Source organism: Rasamsonia emersonii (genome assembly GCF_000968595.1).
Source record: "Rasamsonia emersonii CBS 393.64 chromosome Unknown ctg1118621760527, whole genome shotgun sequence".
Taxonomy (NCBI): Eukaryota; Fungi; Ascomycota; class Eurotiomycetes; order Eurotiales; family Trichocomaceae; genus Rasamsonia; species Rasamsonia emersonii.
In genome coordinates, this window is record NW_013562934.1 from 1 (window position 1) to 26,909 (window position 26,909).

The following is a 26,909-nucleotide window of genomic DNA, read 5'->3' on the forward strand; positions in this document are numbered from 1 at the left end:
TCTCTGATCCTTCGAGCCTGACGGGGTCAATTGCCATACAATACGGTGGGTGAGCGAGGAAGGGAGCATCCCAGGGGTCTTGCGGTCCGTCCGGGGTTGCCCACGCGCTTCTCTGCACGCCAGCATGGACGTCGGCCTCGCCCATGACGTGCAAGCCTGAAGAGTCGCCCAATGCCCGGTCTGCGCCTGATGCTGCGTCAGTCCTGACGCTGGTGAACCCGGTGCTGTCCCAGTTCGAGCTCACCGGGAAGCCGTGGGCCTCATGGGCGCTGCTGGGGGGCACGGTACTGCTGCTGGGTCTGGTCCACCTGCTGGCTTCGCTGCTCAGGCCTGCCGCCTCGGTCTGGTCGGTCGGCGAATCCGGCGTTCCTGGCCGCCCCTCCATGCCCGCTGCCCATATCGTCACCTCCGTTTATAAGAGCGATCGCGATCATTACTGCTGCTACCAGCCCGACTCGCCTGCGTGCGACAGCATCCCCTCGCCTCTGTGCTGGTGCCCCAATCCCCAGATCGCAAACTCGCCTGGTTTCCTGCCCGTGTCCCTGCCCGCCGACCCCATGGCGTCCTCTCCCGTCGTCCAGGCGGCCCTTGGCGTCGCGCACGAGTTCGACTACCCCTCCGACCAGGTGCAGCGCGGGGTTCAGGAATTCATCCGCGAGATGCACGAGGGGCTCTCCAAGCACGGCGCAACCCTCAGCCAGATCCCCAGCTATGTCACCAGCGTGCCGAATGGCACTGAAAAGGTAACCCCTTTTTTCTTTATTTTTACTCTTGATGCCATTTGTTTTTTCGATGCTTTTCAACCTCTTGCTTTGGTTTCACATGGCCCTTTTTTTTTTCATCCACGTGTCCTGTTCGACCACATCAAGTCAAGCGCTTGCTTGCCTTCTTTATTCGAGCGCCGTCTGACTCTGAATAGGGACTGTATTTGGCAGTTGATCTTGGTGGAACCAACTTCCGGGTCTGTTCCGTCCAGCTCCATGGCGACAGCACCTTCTCTCTCACCCAGTCGAAAGTCGCCATCCCCCGCAACCTGATGGTGTCCAGTTCCTACAAAGAGCTCTTCAAGTTCATCGCCAAGCAGATCGAGGCCTTCCTGGAAGAACACCACAACGATCACTTCGAGGCCCATGTGCGGAGACGCCGCTTGACCGGAACCAATGAGGTATACCGCGAGGAGGAGATTTTCGATCTGGGCTTCACCTTCAGCTTCCCCGTGAACCAGGTCGGCATCAACCGAGGCACCCTCATCCGATGGACGAAGGGATTCGACATCCCAGATGCTATAGGCAAGGATGTCTGCTTAATGTTGCAGGAAGCCATTGACGAGCTTCACCTTCCTATACGGGTGGCAGCGCTGGTCAACGACACGGTGGGAACGCTCATGGCGCGCTCGTACACCTCTCCCGGGAAAACAGAGACCTTACTGGGAGCGATTTTCGGCACGGGTACCAACGGTGCTTACGTGGAGAAACTCAGCCGAGTGACCAAGTTGGACCCGCTGAAGGGTGCGACGTACAACCAGTCGACGGGTCAGATGGTGGTCAACACAGAATGGGGCAGTTTCGACAATCATCTCAGTGTCCTGCCGACTACGGTCTATGACCGAGAGCTGGATGCGGACTCGGTCAATCCGGGAGTCCAGATGTTTGAGAAGCGCGTGTCCGGGATGTTCCTGGGAGAAATCCTGCGTCGCGCAATTCTGGCCCTGAATCGTGACCCGGCTGTGCAGCTTCTGCAGTCGGATGGCAGCTCCATTTCTCCTGACTCGGATCTGTACAAGATCTGGGGGATCGACACCAGTTTTCTGAGCAAAGTCGAGGCCGACGAGACTCCTGACTTGCAGGTTACCGCGGACGCGCTCAAGGAAGATCTCAAGGCGGATAATGCCAGTTTGGCGGACCGCCAGGCCATCAAGGCCCTCGTGCATGCCATTGGCAAGCGCGCCGCCCGGCTGAGCGCCGTTCCACTTGGTGCGATTCTCATCGAATCTGGTCGACTGGAAACGGATGATGTCATCGATATTGGAGTGGACGGCAGCCTGGTCGAATTCTACCCCAAGTTTGTAGACTACATCCGGGAAGCGCTCCGGGAGATCCCGCAGATTGGTGAGAAGGAGCAGAAGGTCCGCATCGGCATTGCCAAGGACGGCAGTGGTGTCGGAGCAGCTCTCATCGCGCTGGTTGCGAAGAAGGAAGACATATAGATGGAGGGCCTCTCGCAGTACTTTTTGAAACGAATTACCTATGGGCTAGAGGAGTTTTCTCTTCGTGTATTCTCACTGCCTTACAGCAGCTTACCTATTTTTCCTCCTCGTGCCACGTGATCCTACACCGTGGCAGAAAAAGACGAACTCTACGAACTCGAAGAGATGCCCTGCAGGAATTGCAGTGTGCGGTCTATTGTAGTCTTCTTTATTTTTTTGTTTCTTTTCGGCTTATCACCGGGATCATGCGATTTTATCCGTGGAGTTCCAACACGGCGTGGGTAGTTCAAGTCTGCGAATTGCCTTGGTATTTGATACGAGCTACAAACATGCATATACGGGTGTGTAAGACATCTCACCATCAGCATGTAATGAATATGATGAAGTTTCGGCGTCCGATGGTGTTCTACGGCAGTAGACTTGTATAGTAGCTGCGTCGGGTTCGACGCATCACCGCAGTTCTAACATCATTTTCCTTCAACATCATTTCCTCCTCAAACATTGTAGGACGTAGAACAGAACAGAACAGCACTTCTCTGTGTTAAATTAAATGAATATATTCTGGATTATTATCTCTATGATCTTATGCAGTCAATTCTTGCGATTATCATTGTGTGGCTTCTATTCTAGGGTAATATTGCAAGTTGATTATCGTTATGTTATAATATAAAGAATGCTGAATATCACTATCTTGATTACGATCTTGGGCTGCGTCGACGTTAACAGGTAGTATTGTAGCCACTTGTTATATTATTAGCAGGTAGTCTGTGTCAGTGAGGTAGATAGATAAATAAATCACTAGGTAAATGAATGAATAGAAAGGCATAGACTGAAAAACTGGTGCCTAATTGAAATTTGTGGGCAACTTTTTTTTCCAAAAATGGAAATTTTATATTTGTATTGTGTTAGTCCGACTAGGAGCATGAATTGGGCCGACGGAGTAATAACATTGTTATCATTATCATTATTATTACCTATTACCTCCTTTATTTATCTAGGTGCATACATAAAGTAGTTGGCCTAGTGGTTCGTCCGTCGGCCATTGAGCGCTGAATAATTAATTAATTAATTAGAGTAATTAATTTTGGAAATAGACAGACAGATGGATTATGTAGTGAAGTCAGCTAGTTCGAGAATAGTGGATTCTATCATTCTAGTGTTTTCTGTGAGATGATGGTTAGGGTTTAGATTCCTGATGTCAATGGTGTCCGTATATAATCAATCTCATATCGAAAGTAATGTTGAAAAGATATCTAGCATTGATCTTTTACTCAGCACCACTTTCAGTATTAGTTTTCTCGCCCCTGCTCATGCAGCTTCACAAGCACCTGCGCCGGCGCAGCCGTCAAGCCCACGCTGTGCAACGGTCCGTCCCCAGCCGAATTACCATCCAGACTGACCAGCCGATCGAACCGCTGCAACATCCGCGTCGTCACGTATCCAGCCTGCGTCAGAGCGAACTGCTGTTTCAGGCAAATACGCGGCCCCCCGTTGAAGGGGAGATACTCCCAGCCGGGTCGTCTGCCCTCCCATCGTTCGGGCTTCCACTCTGCTGCGTCGGCTCCCCACAGGTCCTTTCGTCGGTGCATCACGTACACCTGGTAGTTGACTTCCGTCCCTTTCTTCACGTACACAGGTGCCGTCCCGTCCGGTCCGCCTCCCCGCGGAAGGGTCGTGTCCCGCAGAGCGCGGCGCGAGTTGACAGGCACACTCGGGTACAGGCGCAGTGTCTCCGACAGGACGGCCTGCAGGTAGGCACAGCTCTTCAGCTCGGCGAACGTGATCTCTCTAGGATTGTCGTACGTCCCAAAATGCTCGATAATCGTGGCGCGAAGCTTGCGGAACACTTCTGGATGCCGCGCCAGGTTCCACCAGACATACCCCAACAGACCGGCCGTCGTGTCGCGCCCGGCAAGGAGCAGATGGAGCAGCGACGACCGCAGCTCGATTGGGTCCGTGGTGCTCTTCGCGAGTTCCCGCAAAAAGACATACTTCTTGCCGTCGTTCCCCGTAGCGGACAACAGATCGCCGCTGTCCTTGGCTTGCAAGATGCGCTTGACGTAGTAATCGGCAAACTCCTCGACCACCTTGACCTGCTGGCGGAGGGACTTTGGCGAAAACAGCCAGTACAACTCGCCCATGGCGATCCGCTGGCCTAACGTGTAGGTAGCGCCGTCGAAGCACTGAGCGACGTAGGCAGGGTCGATGCCCGCTCGTGTCTCGACGTGCCGCTTGGCGGGCGAATCGTCTGGCAAAGCGGCGTTCTGCGAGTGAACGCTTTCGCCAAAGAGAAACTCGAAGGAGGAGTCGATGGTGAAGCGGAAGAAGAGCGGACTGAGATCGATCGGGGATGTCCAGCCGTCGGCGTCGACGGGGAGATGGTGGAACATGTTTTGGGCATGTTCTTCCTCAATGTGCAGGTCTGCGACGCGGTCTCGCGCGAATTGGGGTCGGAGTAACGCCCGGGAATGCTCCCTAGGATGGGTCAGCACGCTGGCTAGAATGACAGATGGGAATGGGAGACGACTGACCAGGGCTTCCCATCGGCTGTGAAGATACCGTCCCCGAGCATGACGCCTAAGTTGCCTCGTCGCGTGGGACCGAGGCCAAAGTCATGGAACTGCTTGGCGAGAATGGCCTGGATGTTCTGCGGATCGACTGTGACCAAGTTTCGAGTGCCGAAGACCGACTGCTCCCACGTTGTGGCGTGATGCATGTCATCTTCGTAGATGCGGACGAACTCGTCCGGCAGCTTCTGTCTTTTGGACGCCTTGAACAGTCGCAAGACAATATCCAGTCCCAAGAGAGACTGGCGTCTCCTTGCAGGTTTTTGACTGCCCAATTGTCGTGCTCTCTTCCAGTGGTGGAAAGCACTGATCAAGGATGAGACAAGATAGACAGCAAACAAGACTGCTGGAATGAAGTATATGTAGCTCATGGTGGATGACTAGGCTCAGAATTCAGATTGCTGTGTTGCTCAATGGCATAATGAAAGTATGTGGCCAACATATTGATGTATATATACCTTAGCTGTATGTACTGTACACTAGGTATACTCTGCATACATCAAGCAGACTGCCGGAGGGATGAAGAGGCCGCTGAGCTGAATCGGTCGAAGACATTCCCCGGTCCATCCGCTCCACCTCCACGCGGGGGATTTTTGCTCCGGCCAGATCAGCTCACTAAATAAGTGCCAACTATTAGTCCGATTCGAATCTATTTACCTGGTGAATCGGCATTCGGGCGAACTTGGATGAGCGCATTCTAGTTGTACTTAGCAGTTAGCACCTGAAGAATGCTAACCCAAACTAGATAGACGTTCTAGATAGATGTTGTTTTTGTAGTTATATGCTATAAATAAACCAACAAAATACCACTGTGGCAGAATAAGTTAGTGGCAGGATCATAACCACATTCATTCCATTGAGGTATGTACTGACATAAATGTGTCTAATATATCAGAATCCAACAAACACCAGTTTGTTTGTCTGCCTGTCCACTAGTATAAACAAATCACATAAGAAGGGGTATCAAACCCAGAGTTCGAATGAAGAGTCGATAAAAAAGGAAAAATGAGGAAACTGCAAGTCTAGAAATACGATGTACGATGCAATATAATCTTAAAAAAAAAGAAAAAAAAGAAATTAAAACAAATGAATGAATCATGTCATACGCTATACAGCAGCATACAAACTGAGATAAATCCCCCAGATCACGCCGCAAGCACTCCCGAAAACGACTCGCCGGTCCACCGGGACGATGGTGTACATCAGCGTCGATACGACGGGTCGGTACTTGAGGCGGGCGATCATGATGGGGTAGAAGTCCTATCAGTGGTATTCGTTAGTGAATATTCATCACCCCAGTTCTTTTTTTGTGCTTGTTTCGAGTAATATTGGTGCATACCTTCCCAATCGCCTCCCAGACTACACTCAAACTCGCCCCCTTCAGCAGATTGATCAACACGATGAAGAGGATGATGTTCATGACCGATCCAACGGTTTGGTCGAGGAAGAACTTCATCAAGAAGTTGCGCATGCCAGAAGAAGACGAAGGGGAGTTTCGTGCCGAGCGCCATTTGTGAGACGCTGCTGCCGCGCTGGCGGGTTTGTCTTTGATCATCATCGGGATGGTATTCGTGTTGTTGTGATTGTGATTGTGATCAGCAGAGATCGGGATCACGATCGCATGATCGTCGACCCGAGATGAAGAAGAGGCACCGACATGGCGGTTGTTAAACGAGGTCCATCTCCTCCACGCCGCTGTCGTTGGAAACCCGGGATACCGGGCCTCAATGTACCTCTGCCAGGAGAAGTTGATGGGGACGATGATGATGGCATAGGTGACGAACTGAATCAGGGCGACGACGTTTAGTTTGAAGGGTTTCTATGTGAGTTAGTGAGCTGAGATTTGTCAATGAAATTAATTATTCTGCAACGTTTGCTCGAGAATTTCCAATGGACAGTCCAGTATACGGAGCATTACTTGGGCAATTCAGGAAAAAGGTGTTTGATAAGAGAAAACACATGGCTGACGGAACAAAAGAAAGAAAGAAAAGAAAAAGAGAAAAAATAAACCACTAAGCTGATATCAATGGGAAATAATATTACACCAGGACAATATTTTCTTTCTTATTTCTTCTCTCTTTTTGTTTCTTCAGATAGAAAAGCAAGGAACTCCTAGCAAAGAAAAAAATACCACGTACGTTAAGCTTCCACTGATCAATAATCTGCGCCAACACATTCGAAACAGCATTGAGAATGGTCGACTGGACGAGGGTGACAGTCAGGGGCGACCACATGGTCCGACCAAACCATGCAATTCAGTCACAGTCACAGTCACAGATCGCGATCACAAAGACGACAGATGATGCTCATTGATGATGATTTGTCGATGGCATCGGGATTCGACTGACAAAAAAAAGAAAATAAAGAACTTTGTAGTAAGGAACGATGATGATGATTGCTGCTGCTGTCTGCAAGGGAGTGACGTTGGGTTGGGCGGCTTGACAGGCCTTTCTCTTTCTTTGTCTACACAGTAAACATCTGGAGTTTCTGTATCATTGTATGTAGAATGGACCAGTAGTCAAATGACAGCAGCAAACATCGATCGAAAAAGAAATTAAAGACCATAAGAGATCGTTACTGATCGATCTGATCGACACGATCCGTATTAATTATGACGCGCCCCTTGCCTGGAACGTGGCCTAAAGTTTAGTCTGGCGCTAGTATCGAACAAGCAACTGGAGACGGTTTGCAGCTACTGGAACAGCGCAATTGCGGTGAACTAGCCTGGTTGGGTATAATCGATATCGTATCGGGCAGGTCATTGGGTTTTCAGAAATGCATCTAATCTACATACTCTGTACTATGATTTCAACATTGGAGTCCTGAAAAATATGAATTAATCAAAGCTAGAATTGTCTTATATAACAGCGCTGCCGTTTTATCCAATGAATTGTTACAATGTATCTGTAAGTTACATAGATCTCTTCCGAATAACGACATTGGGCCCCGTCTTGGACACGACAAAGTGGTCCACCATCGCAAACTGGCCATGCTCATCCTCCCCCGTCTTGTCGGCCAGCTCGATGTCGAACAAAAATATCATCCTCGCCAGCGTCAGCCGCATCTCCATCAACGCCATGCTCTTGCCGATGCATCCCCGCGGCCCGATGCTGAACGGGCAGAACGCGCGACGGGCGATTTCAACGTCCTCCTTGGTTGATATCCATGAGTCAGACGGCGTCTGACACTTTTCTCCTTCGATCCATCGTTCTGGAACGTAGGCTAGTGGCTCGCGGTAGTAGTCCGGATGACGGTGGATGGAGAAGGTGGGTGTGCCGCAGTCGGTGCCTCCAGGGAGGTACACGCCGTCAACCTCAACACCGCCCTCCATCACTTCCCGGGGAATTGCGCCTGGAACCGCCGGGGCCAGACGCATGGCTTCGTCGATGCACGCCTTGAGATAGACCAGGTCATTCAGCTGCGTGCCGCTGACAATCTCCTCCACGTCCTTGAAGCTCCCGCGGACCTCCTTCTTCAGCTTCTCCATGGCACGAGGGTTGCGAACGAGATAGAACACGGTGGCCGCCAGACTGGTCGAGGTGGTGTCGCTGCCTGCGATCATCAGCACGTTCGCCTCCCCCCACAGCTCCTGCGTCGCCAGGCCTTTGCCCGTCTCGGGATCCTTGGCGTTGAGCAAGTAGTAGAAAAAGTCCTTCTTCGCGCCGTGGCCGGCCTGCACCCGCTCCTTGGCCCGTTCGTTGGCCTCGACGCGAGACTTCATGATGAAGTTCCATCGGTCATTGGTCAGCTTGCGAATGAAGATCTTGTCGAGGTTCCAGCGGTCCAGAGGCATCCACAATCCGCACTGTTCACGTCAGCTTCTTCTCTCCCATTTCCCTCCATCTTTCTTTCTGTCTTTTCGTTTTTGCGTAGTGAGCGGATGAGACGTACCACATAATGCCTGTAAGCCGCTCTGTCGACCAAATGGATCATGCCTCTCCTCGCACCATCAATGAGCATGTCGAAGCTCTTGCCAAAGCAGAGCTCGCCCATGACGTCGTACGTCAGGTAACCAAACCAGTCAGACAGGTTGACGGTCAGTCCCTTTTTGCCGCCGCTGCTATGCTCAGGCTTGATATCCTTGCCATATCGCTCCCCAGCAAAGATGGAGCAGAGCTGGCGGACATGCAGTAGCATCAGATCCTCCATGCCCTTTAGCGCCTGATCTGAGAATGCTTGGCTGAGTACGCGCCGTTTCCGGCCATGAACAGTCTTATCGATGACATTGTGAGTGTTGTACACGCCCTTGATGGCCGGGAAGGCGTTGTAGAAGTCGGCCTTTTTCAGCCGCTTCCCATGGCCGTAGATGTCATGCAAGCCCTGAACCGTGTTGACGGAGACGAAATTCGGTGCCACGCGCACGTGCGAGCCGTACTGTTGGTGGAGATCGTGCAGCCACAGGTGCCGGTCGCCCTTGAGGCCGTGGTAGAGCTGCACCCAGGGGGTCACCGTCGCGAGGAACGGGCCTGGTATCCGCCTCAAGGGGTGGAAGAATCGGTTGTACAACACATAGCCAATGATCTGCAATGGATCAGAAAAGTAAGCACTTGCCAGGTAGTTAGGTACTGTCTAGTGCTGATGGAGCATTATGTGTTCCCCATTCCCCGCGTGATAGATGCCCCAAGATGACCAGATGAAAGTGGAGAGGGATGACATACAGCAACCACAAAAACTACCCCGAATCCCGCCGCCAGCCGCACTGACGACACCTGAACGACAAGCATTCTCAGGCTGTTTCTAGACTTTGCCGATGATAGCGATATGATATCCCTCGATAACCACAGCGCCGAGGATAGCCGGCGTCAACCGAGCTGAACAGGACAATGACGTTGGTGAATCAGCCAACCCCCGCAGATCTATCAGGCTAGGTCTGCGACCGACAAGAGAGAATTCATAAGAGCATAGCTTGCGCAAGAGTTGCTATAGTCCTGGTGCATGCGTTTGTCCTGGGGGGTTCGTGGCGATCTATATATCCCTCCCATGCTCGGTTACCCGCGGCAGTTTTGTATATTCAGCCTTCCTAACTATCTAGGTACAGTAGTGCTCATGGTGCTGCGTTGCATCTCATTACCAGCCTATAACGATGGACAATATTATTTAATAATAGCTCTTATCGGGGAATTCCCACTTCGATAGGAGGCAACCTCATAGGCGCAAACCTACCGCTTCGAGCTATGTACTCTGTCTGGGGTTGAGATGCGGAGTGCGTGGCGAGCTACGAGTTGAGAGCCCAAGCTTGAGGAATAGAAACAGCCAGTCGAGAAATTTTCTGAAGATTGCGATTCCGGGCTGAAATCATTTCCCTCGGTGCTGTATGAAGTATTCCACCGCCTGGATCAGATCTGCAGCAACACTGCAGGGAACGGTAGTGAACTTCCTCAGAGAATAGCTCTAATGGAACTTTACGTGTATTATGCCGCCAATCAGACCACATCTATTTATCAGGTTATGAGTGATCCACGGAGGCGGTGATCACGTACTGAATCGGACCTCTAGACAAGAGGACGACGGAGTCTCCAGGTCCTGATGATAGTCCATCCTTCCGAGATTTACAGCGAGACGTAAGTTTGACGGTCAAAATGTCACAGGACTATCTTCCAACACCGGTTTGCGGCAGCCTGTGGTTAAACAGGCAGATAGAAAGCTTCCTAAATCGTCGCTTAAGGCCAGGTCACGTGGTCTCATTGTCGTATCCATATAGACCTCCATCCAAGATCCACTGCTCATTATCGTCATTGTCGTCCTGCACCCGTCGCCACGTCTGCTTGGATCTCCGTGCTGCTCGATCGGTGCCCTTGGCATTGGCAGCGCCCTTCCATACAGGCCGTACCAGCCCACCGCTCGACAGAAGGGGGTTCTTACTGAGTGCTGAACCGCCGTTGCTAGTACTCTCTTCTCCTGCAGCAGAAATCGCGGCATCGAGATCCTCTTCCTCTGCACCATCTACGTCTTCGGCGGACTCTGCAGGAGCAGACTGGTAGGTCCGGACGACTCGTCCGTCCTTGATGTCCAGACTCATAACGGTCTTCTTCTTCTCCCATTCTGGCCGCGCTTTTTCCTGCATCTCCCTGAGGATCCGCTGCTGCTTCTTCAGCGCAAGCGCCCGTTGTGCGGGTGTCATCCATTGCGTGGATGCTACGTTGGGGGTCTCAAAGTCTGCCGCCTCATCCACAACGCGGGTGCGCTGCGCATTCTGAGCCTGAAAGGAAAGGAGCTTGTCTCGATGAGCGATGGCAGCTTCGAGTTTACTGTCAGCTGCGAGTCCTGGGCCTCCACTGTGATGTACGCTCTCGTTATGCGCTCGCATCTTCTCTTGTCCGCGCTCAGCCCGCAATTCCTTGATCATGCTCTGGACTTCTGAACTGGATAAAAGGGGAGCACCACAGAACGAGCATGGCTGGAGACCTTCCAGGGAGCAGATAATCTTCCCACAGTTAAGACAATTTGGCGCAGGCGTGAACAGCGGATGTATCGATGCGTTGCAGTTGCAGGTCTGCCGATTTTTGGCGGATGTCGGATTAGTGGACATCTCAAGAGCAGCAATTGCCGCAGTCAGATCGGCAATGTTATTCGTCGTGACAGACTGTTTCGACGGACTCGATGTGCCGGAAGTAGCATGCCGTGATGATTTGGCCGCCTTGGATTTCACATTTGGCAGGTAATCCGAGATCAAAGGTCCGGCTGCAGATGGTGGCGCCTTGGTCTTGGGAGCAGGAGACGGGTTTCGCGAAGTGGCGGGCGAAGAGTCAGAGGGAGAATCCGTAGTCCGCGGGCGTAGCAAAGCTTCAGGCTTCGTTGACAATGACGGGACATCCGAGAGAGATGTACTACTTCCCGTTCCTCCAGCGGTGTCGCGGTGTGCCTTTGAAGTTGTCCCTGGAATGTAGTCCTCTTCCTTGTCCGCCTTCATATACGCTCCCTCCACGTTACCGTAATTCTCCGGTCTTCGAGGAGGCCCAGCACTGTGCAGCGGCGCCTTTGTCCTTTTGTTCTTTTTCTGCTGATTCTTGTTCTCATTCTGTCTGCTCCGGCTGTTCTCGCCATCCGTCGTCGTCCTTGGTGACGCACTACCGGACTGCGGGGTAGATGATGGATCACCACATCGGCGTGAGTTGAACGATGCAATAAACTCGAGGGCTGCGGGAGAATCTCCTAGGAGATTTTTGAGGTGTTCTGCGGCGGCTTCTTTCGAGAGACCGGCTGAATAGGTAACAATTTGTTTGAGAGATTCGTCATCGAGAGGGAGGAGCTTGGAGAGGGTGGGGACGGCCCACGCGACGAGGTCGGCGGACATGGTGCAGGTCAGCCGGAGAGCTGGAAACGAGAGCGTGAGAAAAGAGCCAGAATCGGCTCTCAAAGGTAGCTCTCTTGTATGAGGAATAGGCGGCTGTTAAATGTGAGGTACAGTACATATGTACTTGATGTTATTGCGAGAGCACATCTGAAGTAATACTCCGCACAGCCCGGCGGGTTGTCGGGGTGCTTCATCTGGTTTAGCGCCACCGATTTACTCTCGACAATTACGGAGTAAAGCAGAGACCCGAAAACAAACTTGTTGCTTTGCTCGACTGGCTTGAAGTAAAAAAAGATTATGCTAGGTTTTTTTTGCCTCCAGAAATACATTATATAGTTTTTTTTTAATGAAGATTCGTCTAGATGAGCTTCCTGCCCATATGGTGTATATCTTGCTATACACTTCCTAATTACGACCAATGATTACGGACTATACAAAAGCAATTAGTTTTCTGACTAGAATATCTACATATATCTAGGTACCTAAAGGCGACTAAAACTGCACCTGGAACCGGGGATGTGTCCGAAGACGCTCCCCAAGCACGCCGAAAAGCACTGGAATCGGCGCAATCCCGAGGGCGATAAAGCCCAGCAGACTGTTCCCCCAACCCAGCCCCAGTGCATTGTACATATCCAGCCCACAGAGCGGGAGAAGGGCGCCCAGAAGACTCCTTAGGACAGTATTTGCGGCGGTCGCGCTGGCAGCGTGCACCGTGAAGGCGTCCACCAGGTACGTCTGAATGCACATCAGGATAGTGATCATGCCGAATCCCGTCACTGCGTTTCCGATCTGGGGCACGATCCAGTGGACATGCTTGTCCGCGCCCCATCCGTAGATAAAGAGCCCCGCAGGGATGCTGAGGCTTCCCGGGAGAACGAGGTAGAGCGGTAGTCGGTCCTCCGGTTTGGGTTTCTGCTGCTGCTGGATCTTCCTTCGAATCGCCTTGTCGCTCAGATTCGCGACGTACGTCAGGCCCAGTAACATACCGACGCCACTGCCCAAGAACGCCAATCCGGCGGTGCCCGCAGAGAATCCGTATTGACCCTCGAAGACGAACGTGTAGGTCGTGAACAGGATGTAGAGAAGGCCGTACAAGATCGCGATATAGAGGCACATGAGGAAGACGATGGGAGACAGAATCAGCATTTTCGTAGGTCGTAGAATGCTTCGGAGGAAGAGCTCCTTAGGGGGACCTTGGAATGGAGGCGTGACTGATAAGCCGGATTACCCGTCTCTTTTCTCAGTCGGGCAGCCTTTCGTTCGAGAAGGACGGGAGCATATGTCTCTCTCAAGACGAGGAAACAAACGATGGTGGCGACACCGGACTGTGGGAGAAGAGAAAATTGAACTTCAGCAACGCCATAACAAACAACTGAGGACACTTCACGAATCTCGAGAGAGCATTACGTACTGCCATGGTGATAACCCAGAACACCCACCGCCAACCTTTTGCCTCTACCAGAAAGCCATCGGCAACGGGTCCAATGATGGGACCGAACAATGGTCCCAGAGACCACAAGGACATGGCCATGCCCCTCTTCTGTGCCGGCATCAAATCCGCAATGGTGCCACTGCCGCAGGTGATGGCAGCGACGCCCGCAAAGCCGGCAAGAAACCGGAAGACGATGAGCATCGCCATGTTCTTCGCAACCGCGTTGAGGATGGTAAAAACGAGGAAGAGGACGTTGCATGTGTTGTAGACGACCACGCGACCACCGTACTCGCTGAGCGGCGCGATGATGAGAGGACCAAAGGCGAATCCTAGGACGAAGACGGAGACGACGAAACTCGCCAGCACATCGGAGCTGGAGCCGAAATCCCTCATGACCTCAGGGACGCCAAGAGCGAACATGGACGACGCGAGGGGCCTATAAATTGTACCAATTAGACGGCGCACAAAGCAACGACTGTGATATGGCGGGAGCATTACTGACGTGAGAAACGTGATGAACGAGACCGTGGCGATGATGGTCCATTTGCGCACATTGCTCCAGTTCATGGGATTCGCGGGATCTTGGTCTGCTGGTTCATCCCACCACACCTCGAATTCGGACTTCGAGCCATTCTCTGGGCTCTTCTCTTCGCCTTCGGGTTCTGGAGAGTCATTCTTTTTCCCCTGAAGGCTGTCATGGAGAGACTCGTCGTTCGACGTCCCTACCTGGGCTTCCTCGTCGAGAGGCTTCTTGTCGGCGAGACCTGCATCACTCATGGGTCTTGATTATGATTTAAATGATACTCCTGGCAAACGGGTAAGATGTGATCGACGCAACGATCAAAACTCATTTATTTCGAAAGGCCTGCGTGGACCCCTGAACAAGTCCTATCCTCTGGGATCTCAATTATTATAGCCAGGAATCCTAGACAAAAAAGAAAGAAACAAACAAATGGAAACATGCTCGAGCATTCGGTTTGATTCTCATCCGGAGAGTATTTTGTGAACGCATTTATGCAACCTCAGCAAGAAAGCGAAAGCGATCGATTGGGGGCTAGCGAAGATATGCAAGCCGTGATCCATGATGGCGATATAAACCGCTGGTCTTCTCACCAATAGCAGTGATCTTCAGCACAAAAACCCCGCCAATGGGCAAGATACGGTGCGCACTGTGCACAGGCAGAGCTTCTTGCGGTCACGGTTCAGTTGCCATGAAGAATACTTCGGGTCTTCTTCGAACTCGTGTTCGGGTTCGTATTCGGATATGGCATGAGGTCATTGCAGGAACGTGGAAACTCACCATTCCGCGCTCCGTTTATACCCTGCATTATTTTTTTTGCGGGCCTTGATAATATAATACCGGAAGTTGAGGATGATGCGTTGATGAGACTGAACAAATATGGCTGACCATCCTGCCACCTTTCTAGTCTTTAATGCATGCTCGAGTTTCAAGTTAGCTAAACAGCTGATTCGACTGTTGTGTTTCTTGCCAACTGCCTAACTGGGCAGGTAGGTTCCTCCGCAGTTCATAACGTCCGGCAGCGTTTTTATCCGAATCCGAAATGCACGAAACAGCCAACCTCGACGACTTTCGATATTAGGCTCCGTGAGTCAGATGCTTTTCGGTAGCTCTCAATGGCCAGGACCGATGCTCGACCGCGCCAGTGTCTGTTCTCCACACATATCGAGATCCCAGGAGGGTGAAACTTGAGTGCATCTTTGACCCGTTCAGGTTATAGATACGATCAGCGAATGGAGCATTGCATATAAACAAAGATATCTGCTGTGACACCATGATGTCGTTCTTTCATACTCCATTCCTTCTTTGACCTTCAGACCTCTACCGTTTTTGCAGAGCAGTGCGAGGATTAATTATTTCTCTTGACCCATCTTCGTTGGGGCATAGGTCCTGCTGAACAATGTCTTTGCAACAACCCAGTTCAAAGATAGTGCTGAACGCTCTCAAAGATGCTGTGGCCACCGGATTTCTCATTGTAGGTCGCTGATCCTATTGAGTGATAGTGAGCATTGCAACTTCCTACTCACACATCATTTACTGCAGACGATCCTCTATCTGGTGGGCAGGGCAATATACAATGTCTTCTTCCACCCGTTGAGTCGATTCCCCGGTCCTATTTCATTTGCCGTGTCGAGGATCCCCTACTGCTATCGACTGATCAACGGGACCCTGCCGTTTGACATGTTGGGACTTCACCAGAAATATGGGGACATCGTTCGCATTGCACCGGACGAACTGGCCATTTCACACCCCGATGCCTGGAAGGACATCATGGGCAATCGGAAATCTGGAGAGGAGATGGGCAAGGCCATGTACTTCTACCGTCCCATCGAAGACGACCCCACTCATATCGTCAACGAAGAGCGCGAAGAGCACAGCCGTCTCCGTCGTCAACTGTCCCACGGTTTCTCCGAGAAGTCGATGAGGGATCAGGAGCCTCTGATCGCGCAGTATATCGACTTGCTCATCCAGCGGCTTCACGAGAACTGCGCTGGGGGAGCTAAGCCACTCAACCTCACGGCCTGGTACAACTATACCACCTTCGATATCATCGGCGACCTGGCATTCGGTGAGCCATTCGGTTGCCTAAAGAATTCCGAGTATCATTCGTGGATTCGCATGATCTTCGACTCTGGGCGTCTCGGCACGATACTGCAGTCTCTTGCATTTTACCCGAGGCTGAAGCGGTTTCTGCTGAAAATGGCTCCCAAGTCTGCCAAAGAACACCGCGAACAACACATGCGGCTCACCAAAGCTAAACTGTTGAGGCGAATAGAGGGTGACAAGGAGCGTCCCGACTTGATTGAAGGTCTCCTGAAAAAGAAGGATGAGTGGGTGAGTCGTTTGAACTGTGCACCGACCCGCTATCCCAACCACCATCATTCCATGCCAAAGATATGACTGACTGGCCCAGAACATGAGCCTGGAGAAATTGATCGCAAATAGCGAGATTCTTATAATAGGCGGAAGCGAGACCACGGCGACGCTTTTAAGTGGCGTTACTTATTACCTCCTGACGAACCCAGACAAACTGCAGAAGTTGACGGCGGAGGTCCGCTCAGCATTCAAGAGCGAAGACGAAATCAACATCGTTTCCGTCAACAAACTGACATATATGCTCGCCTGCCTCGACGAGGGCCTGCGAATGTATCCGCCCATTGCGAACGGTCTCCCTCGCGTCGTTCCCAAGGGAGGTGCCAACATCATTGGGACATATGTGCCGGAAAACGTAGGTCTGCCGCGATAAGACACAGCGCGTTTGTTGCATATATTTAGATTGAGAAATCACTAACACAAGACATGGAAAATGGAAATTCAGACCATCGTCGCAATCCACCAATGGGCTCTATATCGCCGGGAAGAGTACTTCACCGATCCAAACCACTACCACCCAGAGCGATGGCTGGGAGATTCGCGCTTCGCCAACGATAAGCGGGAGGCGCTGCAGCCATTCCACGTCGGTCCGCGCAATTGTCTTGGAAGGAAGTGAGTGTTTACATATATCCTTTTCTTCTAGAAAGTTGTCATGTCACTAACCAGAGCTTTATAGTCTGGCTTATACGGAAATGAGACTCATATTAGCCCGCGTGATTTACAACTTCGATCTAAGGATCGCCGAGGACAGTCTGGACTGGGTGCAGAAGCAGCGCAACTTTCTCATGTGGGAGAAGGGTCCGTTGAATGTGTATCTGACGCCCGTTACGAAAGGAAGTGCTTGACAGTGTCAATAACAATACATGTATGTTCACACGTATAATTTGATATTGCTCTTTATCTCCCTTTTTCTTCATCTTTCATTTTTTTTTGTCATTTCATACCTCTCTCCGTGTCTCTTCTATATATACAGAAGCTTGAATCCTGTATACTGGGAAAAAAAATCACGCCAACTTTGGCATTTTGGCTTCTTGTTTTCAACTCCTAATTGGAAATTCTTCAATGACGAAGGCTCCTACCTATATTAAGGGATGTGACGCAAGACGAGTGAATTGAACTGAATTGACACAGGGCCATGGGCAGTGGAGAAGACGGTGTGTTACGTTATACCGGCAGTATAGTATCGAGCTTCACTTTTCTTCTATTCTTTTTATAGCAAGGAATATTTTCAGGAAGCCCGCCGGGAAAGTAGATAATGAAGACTACGAAAGCACAGGTCATGTATTGTATTGCTCTTCAAGCATTTGAGCGAAGGATCCTACATACATGTACCTGTAAGGCCGGGAACAGCTAGCCATTCCGGTGCTCATACAACGATCATGTTAGCTGTCAAGTATCTGTAGATGTGCAAGATGTTTTATTCATTCATTCCTCTCTAACAGAAAGGGCAAAGGGGGAAAGAAAAACCAAGAGTGAATGACCCTAATATACACACATACATATAAAAGAAAAAAGGCACCAGTCACCCCAAAGCAGGAAAAAAAAGGTCAGTAGTAACCAAGTGCAAAGAGAAAAAGAAGAAAAAAGGACATGCCCCAACCTAAAATCAAAGACAAAAGGCATAACAGGCTGGTATGAAGTTTCTCCCCCATTGACGCCTTGATGAACGCTGAATCGACAATAATAATCCCCAGTGGTCATCACAGAATGGTAGTAGTAGTAATGATGATGATAATGGTCATGACAATCCCGGTGAGAGATAGTGAGAGAGAGACAAAAATTGTTGTGACATGGAAATTGGTGACGGACGATAATCAATTCCTTCTTGTTCATGTTGATGAAAGTCAGGAAAGAAAAAAGACAGCTAAACCCCGTTGGGCTCGACTTTGATCTCCCCATCGTCGGAGGGCGCCTTTGACGGTTCCGCAGACTCGGCCGCTGCCATGTCCGGAGTGGTCCCGTTCTTCAATTTACTGGGAGCTGCAGGCTTCTGACCAGACGCCTTCTTGGGAGTGTTAGGTTTCTTCTTCTTTTGACTGGCAGGCTGATCGTCGTCAGCCCGTGGTCGTTTGGGCGGCGCAGAGGCATTGGACGTATTGGAAGCGTTCTCTTGCGGAGTCCGATTGCGTCCTGCACCTCTACTTGAAAAGCCCAAGCACCGATCAAGATGCTGAGCCACTCTATTGACGACAAAGTAGCGCGGACAATTCGGGCATTTGACCGTGGGAAATGTTATTTGCTGCGGTGCAGTTTGTTTGAATGAACCACTGGCGGAAACGTCCGGAGTGGACGGCGGGCTCGAGACTGGCGTGTTTGAATTCGTATTATTCGCGGTCTGCTTCTTTTTCTTCGTCTGCAACTTGTCCGTCGCAAACGGGTTGCCATGAATATCGTGTCCCGGTTTGATTATCGGAGGGTGTTTCTGACAGTATTCACGGTATGGATCCGGAGGGGGGCGAGCACCTATTCCAGTGGTAGGGTATAGAAGACGTGGCAACCGACAGTGTGGACAGATGATTTCCTTTGTCGTGACAAGGGGATTGCCCTTGAGATAGACTTTTCCACAATCGAAGATTGCGGCATCCGTCTCGACCCTGATCTTGTTCTCCGGATTGTCAACTGAGTCAGCGTCTCCGGGCTTCGTCGCCTTGTTTCCTCCTTCACTTTCGCGAATTCGAGCCATCTCTTCCTCAGCCTTTTGTCTGGCGACGATGACGGCCGATCGCATACGAGCAATCTTCTCATCGCGGTGAACTTTGGCGACGATGTCGTGAATGATATTGTAAAAGGTGTCATTGAGGATGTCGCTCGTCTAGAACTGTCAGCCTCATTCCATTTCGCATATCGATTGCAGGGGTGCAGGAAACCTACCAACTTCGCTATCGTGCCTGCAGGAAGAGGCTGAGAGCCTCCTGTAGTCGTCTCCGGAGATTCTGGTCCAGCCATGTCCGATCCTCCTACGACTGCTGTCTCCATGTCAGAACGTCTTCCCAGTATCAACAAAGAAAACTCGGTGTCGAATTGAGTCTCAATAACAAGATGGCATGGAAGGTAAAAGTTGCGACACAGCTGTGGTAGTAGTAAGAGAGTATCATCTGAAGTTGGGGGAAGGAAGGAAAAGAAATGCAAAATTTCTCTTTGACACCTCTGTGCGATATCAACAGGAACGAAACAATGGGACGAAAATAATGGGAGGCTGGGCGTGTGAGTAGTGAAGACGCACAACCCACCTCGAATCGATCAACACACTCAGCAGCAAGAGACTTGCCGCGTCCCGCTCTCACTCATTTATTGCACCATCCAATCGACGACCTCCCTTCCATGCGATTGACTCTATTGGCCCGTCTGAATTTCGGTGAGTTTTGTTCCGTAGGGAGAGAGGATCGGGCGACGCTTTGTAGCTGTTTCGATCGAGATCGGAGGTCCAAACTAGTACGAGAGGAGCTCGAGGGAACAACAATACCGGTTGAAAGGGATTTCAAACGAAAAGACAATAGAAACGCTTTCTGCAGAACAGCTTGGACGAGTGGTCAGTTGGAATTCACAGTAGAAAGGAAGCGAGGTGGCATGTGGAGGACTCCGCAAGTCCAGGCACGTCAGCCCAATGCGGATGAAAGGACTTCGCTGGCAGAGGAGACCAACCTGACAAGCGTCAGTGGAGACGCCTCAGCACCACCAGGCTGGCCCCGTAGGAAATCGGAACTGAATCTGCGTCTCCAGGAGATGCTATCACCACGACGAGTGTGTTGATGCCCCGGGAGTCCGTCATCAATGCTCCTCCGGCGGGAATTGCTCCGGAGTTTAGCTCGCAGTGACTCTCCGGACGCCAGCCAAGTCCGCAGTCACTAACATTTTCCGGGCCGATCTTATCTTATCTCTCGCTAGCTAAGACTAGCAGGTGAATGAATCGAGGGGATCGCATTCTCCGCATCCGCCCGCGTCGCGCGCCGGCCCGCGCTGTTTGCGGCGGCCTGATTCACCCACCAGGCCTGTTCCTCCGTATATAGCCTCTACGACACCAGACCACGGGGATCCGTTGTGAATGCAGCTACTCTGAAGTCCAGCACTCTGCGCTTCTGCTATGGCCTACCAGTTTTTCGCAAAGTCGCAGGCGCAGCATCCCCGGACAACGGCCGCCTCCCCACCCCGTTCCCCTCCTTCGGGGTCTTCTTCCAACCGGCCTCCCATCCACCCTCCTCCTCTGGTCCTACCGCAGTCTGCAGCCTCCTCGTCTCCTTCAAATAAACCGCCTGCCTTGGCAGACCCAAATTTCCAGCCGACGCCATACCCCGAGTCGAATCCCCCCAGCTATCCTACTCCGCATCCGCACATCACCATCGACCCTGTCCGCACGGCTCATATCCCCTCCCTCAGTCGCATAACGGGCCTGCTTCTTCCCATCCGCTATCCTAGCTCCTTCTACACGGCTTGCATAACAGATCCGGTTATTGCTTCTATCTCGCGTGTCGCAGTGTACCATGACCATCCGGTGACTACAGCACCCGAGCCGGGCTCTGTCGAGCCCACATTTGGAGGACGTGCAAGGTCAGGGTCAGCAGGAGGTGTGGGCACAGACAAGGTCATCGGGGGCATCAGATGTCGGCTGGAACGACTCCCTGCGGAGAGTGTCAAGTCAGAGGATACGACGAAAGAGAAGAACCCGCCCACGAACCTCTACATACAGACCCTGCATCTCCTTTCTCCACACCGCGGAAACGGTGTGGCCGCTTCTCTTCTCAATTCACTTCTGTACTCCAGCCCTCCAAAACGATCTTCTGCTTCTGACCCATATCGTGTCTCTCCCCTCGTGAGACACTACAACATCCGCACCGTCACTGCCCACGTGCACGAGACGAACGACGAAGGGCTGAGATGGTATGTCGCGCGTGGATTTCGCATCGAGGAGGGTGTTGTGCAGGGATATTACCGACGACTCAACCCTGGCGGGGCCAGGATTGTCAGAATGGACCTGCATTGGGATGATGATGACGAAGAGCAGCAGCAGCAGCAGCCGCCTGAGACTGGAAAGACAGAGAGTGAGACGAAAGATCAGGAGAATGATGATGATGACGATGACGACTGGGAGAAAGTGGAAGCAGAAGATGACGACCCAGACGAGCATGGCGTCGAGCACCTCGCTGACAGTCGTACGTTCGACAGCAGCGACGAAGGACCTGCAGCAACATCATCAACAACAGCTACTAAACGGAAACGCGAGGCAGACGAGGAGTTGCAGTCGTGAGTTGCCTCTGACCGTGACTTGGCTCCCTGCCCAGTGAAGTATGAACAAACAGCACACACATATGCATATCCCTAGTTGGTTCTCTGATATTCATTACACCCGCATAACCTCCCAAGCAAATTCCCCTCCTTGCAGTCTCGATGTTTGCATTGCCCGAAACAGCATTTTGCATAATCTGGTGGTCTACTTCCCGTGCATGATGAGTTTATAGGCTTAGGTAGACTTGACTAGACACGGTGCTGGATGAATATATGAATATCAGCATTTGGTAATGGAATGGAATGATTTGATTTGATCTATCAGAGCTTTACATTGAATTGAATTGAATTGAATTGACTATACTGAGCTCACGCTTTGTGTTCTGCGACTACACACGTGAATAAAAATCAAGTGAGTCATTGGGACAATAATAATGCACAGACTTCGTAAGAGGGACAAGAAAAAAAGAAATTCTCGCGGTATAGTTCATGAGAAAGTTGTTTTCGAGGGGTATCGTATCGCATAGAGAGAGAGTAAGAGAGAGAGAAGACTCTACCAGTGGATCTGGGGGAAAAAAAAAAGGCAAATAAACAAAGAAAAAGAAAAAGGACAATTGAGAAATTCTACATCCACCATGCGCCGTCCCTGTGATGCTTCCCATGCTATTATTATTCACCTTACCCTAACAAACAGACCCGCGCTAAGCCAATTAAGCCGATTGTGAGAGATCCTAACATGATATATCCGGAAATGAGATAGAAATAGAAATAGGAAAATCGTGAAGACTAGCAGATCAAATCGCGTAATTCTCCGCATGGAGGAAAATCTCGTCTTTGGACGAGTCCGTCATGACTAGCTGCTGCAGTCGAGCGACCGTATTGGCGACTTCGACTCTCATGCTCGGTGGTCCGCAGACAAAGACGCATGTCCGCCGTCCAAAACTCTTGGAGAATTCGCGCAGCATCTGCGTAATGTTAGGTCGGCCATACTCGGTCCGCCAGCCCTCCTGCTTCTGTCGTGGAAGATACGCGAACCGTGTCAGCGTGTTCCGGGTCATCATAGGGCTAGATGGAAAGCCAAAGTCGAAACCGTGGTGGATCGGCTGCGCTGTAGCGTATGGGTCTGGATGGGGCTGGTGGTGATAATAATAAGGAGAGGAAGGATAATAAGGAGAAGGATAGTAATAACGACTTGGCCCCGCGCCCGGCATCATATAAGCCTGCGGAAGCTCTGTGATGGCATCCTCGTTTTCCCGTCTCAGCTCCTTCTCCCGCTCTTGGTCACCGGCAGCTTCCTCTCGGATCCACGCCGAATTTCGCTTGCCGGGGACCCCCTGCAATATCTCGTTGGCTTCGTTGACCACCGCCGCAGCCTGAGACTTGTCCACGCCAGTGAGGAAGAACTGGCAATGGACGGAATTCGGCGGTGCGAATTCTCGGCAGATCCTCAGCTCCTCCTTGAACCATTCCATCGTCTCCGGACGCTTCAATGCCCAGATCACATGCACGTTCTTCGTAACTGCCTTGCCGTCTCGCATTCTCTTGATCAAATTGAGAAGCTGGCTCGCAATCGCCGTGATGCCGCTTCCTCCAGCGAAAAAGACGACATCGTTAAATGCCGCCAATTCTCGCTGCATGCCTCCGTAAGGCCCATCTAGAAAAGCTCGATAGATCTTGAAAGGACCCTTCCTCCGCGCCGTCTCCAGCACCTTGCGCGTGAAGCCGCCAAATGGTCGGAACACAAGTGCCATGTCTCTGTATTCTGGACCGTAGCTCGACGGGAAATCATCACTGCAGAGCGAGGCGATGGTAAAAGGGTGATTCTCCAAAGGAGAAATGCCCGGCATTCGCAGGTAAACATATTGGCCGGGTCTCCACCTCATCTGCGTCGGGATAGTCACTTTGACCGCATTTTCTGGCAGTATCGTCACTGCCGACTCCTCTCCAATCAGCCAAGAAAGTCGCAAAGGATTGGACCAGTTGAGATAGAAGAGGCGAATAAAATAACAGAAAACCCAAACGGCGATCGTTGCATAGACATAGTTTCCCGTCGACAGGAAGCTCTTGCAATGCCAGATGAGCAGGGCTAGGAATATGGCGGCTACTGGCGCATGCACATATGCGAAAAGCTCATACGCCCAGTTACGCAGGAACGGAAGCGAGTGAACACATAGGAATGCCAAAGGCGCGAATGCTGCTATCCCTGTACCGTAAATATAGATGTTGTTTGGGAGGTACATCTGAAAGATGGGAAGAGCGCCATCTGTCCACACGGGCGTGACGAAAAAAGGATCATGTGGATGAGGCTGAGGTAGAGACAGAGGTAACCCAGCCATCGATGGAGGACGTTGAGTCGTTCTGGGCCAATCCCAGTCACCATGCTCACCAAATTGGGCTTTGTTCCCAATGCCACTATCCACGGCACCATAGACACAGCTATCATGCCGGCTCGGATGGCCAACGGTGGAGACCCCAAGGCGATACTCGAATAGTACAACGGCCGAGGAAGGAAACAATAGAGGGTAACGAAAATTAGTGCAGCGAGCACCAGCGCCGTCACTCCCAGCGACGGGAAGACAATCTCAATTTTCCAGATCCTGATCACGGGAATTGGTCTGTAGAAGATCCACCGGAAGAAGGCAATAGTGTTGTTCAGGGGTGCGATCGCGGAGATCGATGACTGCTGCGGGTGCGGCGGCGGCAGCGGGCCCTGAGCTGGGAAGAATTGCTTGGTAGAACTATCAGTAGCGGCGCTTGAGAGCTCTTGCTCTGAACCAGACGGTGCGTCGTAAGGCGATTTCACAGCCGACTCCTTGTATAAAGCAATCCGTATTCTGTCACCCCAAACATTGTATACGCGAATGATAAAGGTAATAACCAGCAGGACAACGGAGAAATAGACCCAACTTAGGGCATATTTTCCGGACTGGGACCAAGGATCTTCTTGCATTTCAGCAAGGTCTTGGGGTGTGGTTGAGGCGGTAATCGGGACATTGATGCGTTTCGCCAGCGAAACAAGTGAATCGTATATATTGGCGGCCATCTTGACGACCCTGGAGGAAGAAGAAAATCAAAAACGGCCTGTGGGGGTTTTGTGGATTTGTATTAGCTAGGTTGGAAGCTTTCCACTGTCGGGATACCTCGTTATCACATCACCGGGTGCCGTTTTTGTCACGTCATTGAATCGTGCATGCGTCGATGTGTGCTTATTCAAAGCGCGGTAACAAGGTCGTGGTCGAGCCTAGATCTTTGCCCTCGTCCGACAATATATGGTCCAAACCTTATTAAGATTTCAGAGGAAGAAGTGACGAATTGGCGAAAGGTGCAGGCAGAAGATAGAACTTCCAACTGCTCTCAGGAGCATCTACCTACGGATGCGACAGACGCGAATTAATAACCGCAGGAGGGCTCGCGCTTCACAGTTGTGTTGTTTTAGAACGCTTCTGATTGTCGCCGTAAACGAGGGTGAAGAGACATGAGACTCATGTTGGAGAACGACGCAACACAAGCGGAAACGGACGAATGTCCTGCCTCCTGGGATTGCTTGCGTAATTGTACTTTGCGAGCGGGGGAGCTTGGATCGTTGTAGCAGGCATTCTGGGTCCAGACAGCTCCCTTCATCAGATCTCCCGGCGCTTTTTAGACGGCTAACCGGGTTGTTATCCGAACATGCCATGCAGACTACCTAACCCACGAACGGTGGATACTCGAAGTGTGTAACTATTTTGGTACGTGATCAGAGGACTCGACATGGATAGCTGGCGAATGGTGTGATACAGCTGCCAGGCCTCAGGGCAGAAGTGGCTGCGCGTCAAAATGGTACACTCGCCGACAAACAGCCCATATTGGTCGGCTCCTGTCTCTTTTGACGGCGAGACAGAGGATATTTGCGTTTAGCACGGCGACTGCACTTTCATGATACAGGGCCATTCTGCAGGATGAGTGAACAATCACAGCGACCAGTCCCGTTGCGTCGATCGGCGCCAGGATTCAGCCATTCAAAGCGTCGAGGAAGGGTTTGGACGAATGAGAGAATGCGAATTACCGCCTTGCACTCGTTGATGTTGTCGAATAAGGATGACGAGACGGCTGCTGCAGGTGATAGAGGCCCAAGCTCAGCAGTAGCGTGCGGGACACAGCTGAAGAAACATGCAGGTCAGCCATCTGAGTGGAGGACTGGTTTATGGACCGAGAGTTAGGAGAAGACAGCAAGATTTCATTGGAGAAGGCCAAACAAGAACGCGGAGACTAAAGGTTCTAAAGCCTGCCATGAACCTCCGGCCCTCCCGCCGTCTCATCGATCGCTACTCCGTAGAGGCGGGGCAACGTTACTATCACGTTGTCCATTGAGACACTCGATGAACATTCACACACGGGGAAATATAAAAGAGTATCGGCGCTGAGCAATTCCAGATTATGGAAGACCACTGTTTTGCAATGCGTATTGATCAAGTCAAGTATGCATGATGGATACTCTGTACTTTGCCCTACTGCAGATCATGTGACAGCCCACGTGTGGTCTGCCTAATTAGGAAAGGACAAGTCGCTTTAAATCAACAACTTCGTCACTTTCCTTTCCATTTACTCTCTAACTCTGAGTCTTAGCTATGTCGCTACAAAATGGATTTCCTTCATTGCATCTATCATGTTTCACATCTCCCTGACACAATCCAGCATGCTTCACACTATGTGAAGATTCAAGATGTCAAAATTGATATCTCGAAGAATTCATCCAAATAAATTATAGTGATTGAAAGTATTGACATACACGGAATATTCAGCAGACTTTGCCTTCAGTACCAACGTTTGACTGAACAGATACCCAGGAAGTCCCCTACAAAAGTGCAGCCCAGCCGCCTGCGTCGAAGTCGTAAATCCGTCCGACAAGGGATCAAGGCTCGAGCTTTAGTGATATATGGTCTAAGAGCCCGCAATTGTTTGTCTAGGGACCGGGAACAGCAGTGGTATTGGCGTTCTGTGGAGTGGCCTCGATCGTCATCAACATCTCGTTCAGAATATCGGTGGCGTTCAGTCCAACACCCTGGCCTGTAACCTCCAGCATACAATATGCGACCAAGTTCGCGTTGATTCCAATTCCCACAATGTCAGGAACCCACTTGTCAGGGTTCCTCCACTAAACGATCTCCATGTGGATATCGAGCTTGCTCAAGCTGAGCTGGGGAAGACCTTGAGTTCGCCAATAATCTGATCCGTCAGCGCCCAGAGACACTGGAACAAAGCGTCCATGGTAGTGTTTCCATTCGCTGTTGGTTCCAAGAGCTCTGGTGTATGCGTTG

At 51.2% G+C, this 26,909-nt stretch overlaps 9 protein-coding genes across 9 annotated transcripts; 3 read left to right on the forward strand and 6 right to left on the reverse strand.

Moving 5' to 3' along the window:
• Positions 1-143: 143 nt before the first annotated feature.
• Positions 144-2,206, forward strand: T310_7303 (Glucokinase; the record flags this gene model as incomplete). Its single annotated transcript, XM_013469886.1, has 2 exons — positions 144-743; positions 920-2,206. 2 exons carry the CDS (start codon positions 144-146, stop codon positions 2,204-2,206), a joined length of 1,887 nt encoding a protein of 628 aa, XP_013325340.1.
• Positions 2,207-3,495: 1,289 nt separating this feature from the next.
• T310_7304 (Cytochrome P450 family protein) lies at positions 3,496-7,007 on the reverse strand (the record flags this gene model as incomplete). The annotated part of the gene is made up of 8 exons (XM_013469887.1): positions 3,496-4,681; positions 4,738-5,116; positions 5,431-5,470; positions 5,510-5,527; positions 5,581-5,641; positions 5,897-6,033; positions 6,113-6,592; positions 6,912-7,007. The coding sequence occupies 8 exons, from the start codon at positions 7,005-7,007 to the stop codon at positions 3,496-3,498; spliced, it is 2,397 nt and encodes a 798-aa protein (XP_013325341.1).
• Positions 7,008-7,684: 677 nt separating this feature from the next.
• On the reverse strand, positions 7,685-9,497 carry T310_7305 (Cytochrome P450 monooxygenase; the record flags this gene model as incomplete). Its single annotated transcript, XM_013469888.1, has 3 exons — positions 7,685-8,578; positions 8,665-9,294; positions 9,432-9,497. 3 exons carry the CDS (start codon positions 9,495-9,497, stop codon positions 7,685-7,687), a joined length of 1,590 nt encoding a protein of 529 aa, XP_013325342.1.
• Positions 9,498-10,444: 947 nt separating this feature from the next.
• On the reverse strand, positions 10,445-12,067 carry T310_7306 (C2HC5 finger protein; the record flags this gene model as incomplete). The annotated part of the gene is made up of 1 exon (XM_013469889.1): positions 10,445-12,067. The coding sequence occupies one exon, from the start codon at positions 12,065-12,067 to the stop codon at positions 10,445-10,447; it is 1,623 nt and encodes a 540-aa protein (XP_013325343.1).
• A 492-nt stretch (positions 12,068-12,559) lies between these two features.
• On the reverse strand, positions 12,560-14,276 carry T310_7307 (uncharacterized protein; the record flags this gene model as incomplete). Its single annotated transcript, XM_013469890.1, has 2 exons — positions 12,560-13,278; positions 13,514-14,276. 2 exons carry the CDS (start codon positions 14,274-14,276, stop codon positions 12,560-12,562), a joined length of 1,482 nt encoding a protein of 493 aa, XP_013325344.1.
• A 1,142-nt stretch (positions 14,277-15,418) lies between these two features.
• Positions 15,419-17,237, forward strand: T310_7308 (Uncharacterized protein; the record flags this gene model as incomplete). Its single annotated transcript, XM_013469891.1, has 5 exons — positions 15,419-15,493; positions 15,562-16,353; positions 16,433-16,747; positions 16,838-17,004; positions 17,069-17,237. The coding sequence occupies 5 exons, from the start codon at positions 15,419-15,421 to the stop codon at positions 17,235-17,237; spliced, it is 1,518 nt and encodes a 505-aa protein (XP_013325345.1).
• A 1,019-nt stretch (positions 17,238-18,256) lies between these two features.
• T310_7309 (uncharacterized protein) lies at positions 18,257-19,368 on the reverse strand (the record flags this gene model as incomplete). Its single annotated transcript, XM_013469892.1, has 2 exons — positions 18,257-19,204; positions 19,264-19,368. The coding sequence occupies 2 exons, from the start codon at positions 19,366-19,368 to the stop codon at positions 18,257-18,259; spliced, it is 1,053 nt and encodes a 350-aa protein (XP_013325346.1).
• Positions 19,369-20,473: 1,105 nt separating this feature from the next.
• On the forward strand, positions 20,474-21,634 carry T310_7310 (GNAT family acetyltransferase; the record flags this gene model as incomplete). The annotated part of the gene is made up of 1 exon (XM_013469893.1): positions 20,474-21,634. One exon carries the CDS (start codon positions 20,474-20,476, stop codon positions 21,632-21,634), a length of 1,161 nt encoding a protein of 386 aa, XP_013325347.1.
• A 772-nt stretch (positions 21,635-22,406) lies between these two features.
• Positions 22,407-24,655, reverse strand: T310_7311 (Metalloreductase transmembrane component; the record flags this gene model as incomplete). The annotated part of the gene is made up of 2 exons (XM_013469894.1): positions 22,407-23,852; positions 23,999-24,655. The coding sequence occupies 2 exons, from the start codon at positions 24,653-24,655 to the stop codon at positions 22,407-22,409; spliced, it is 2,103 nt and encodes a 700-aa protein (XP_013325348.1).
• Between the last annotated feature and the right edge of the window lie 2,254 nt (positions 24,656-26,909).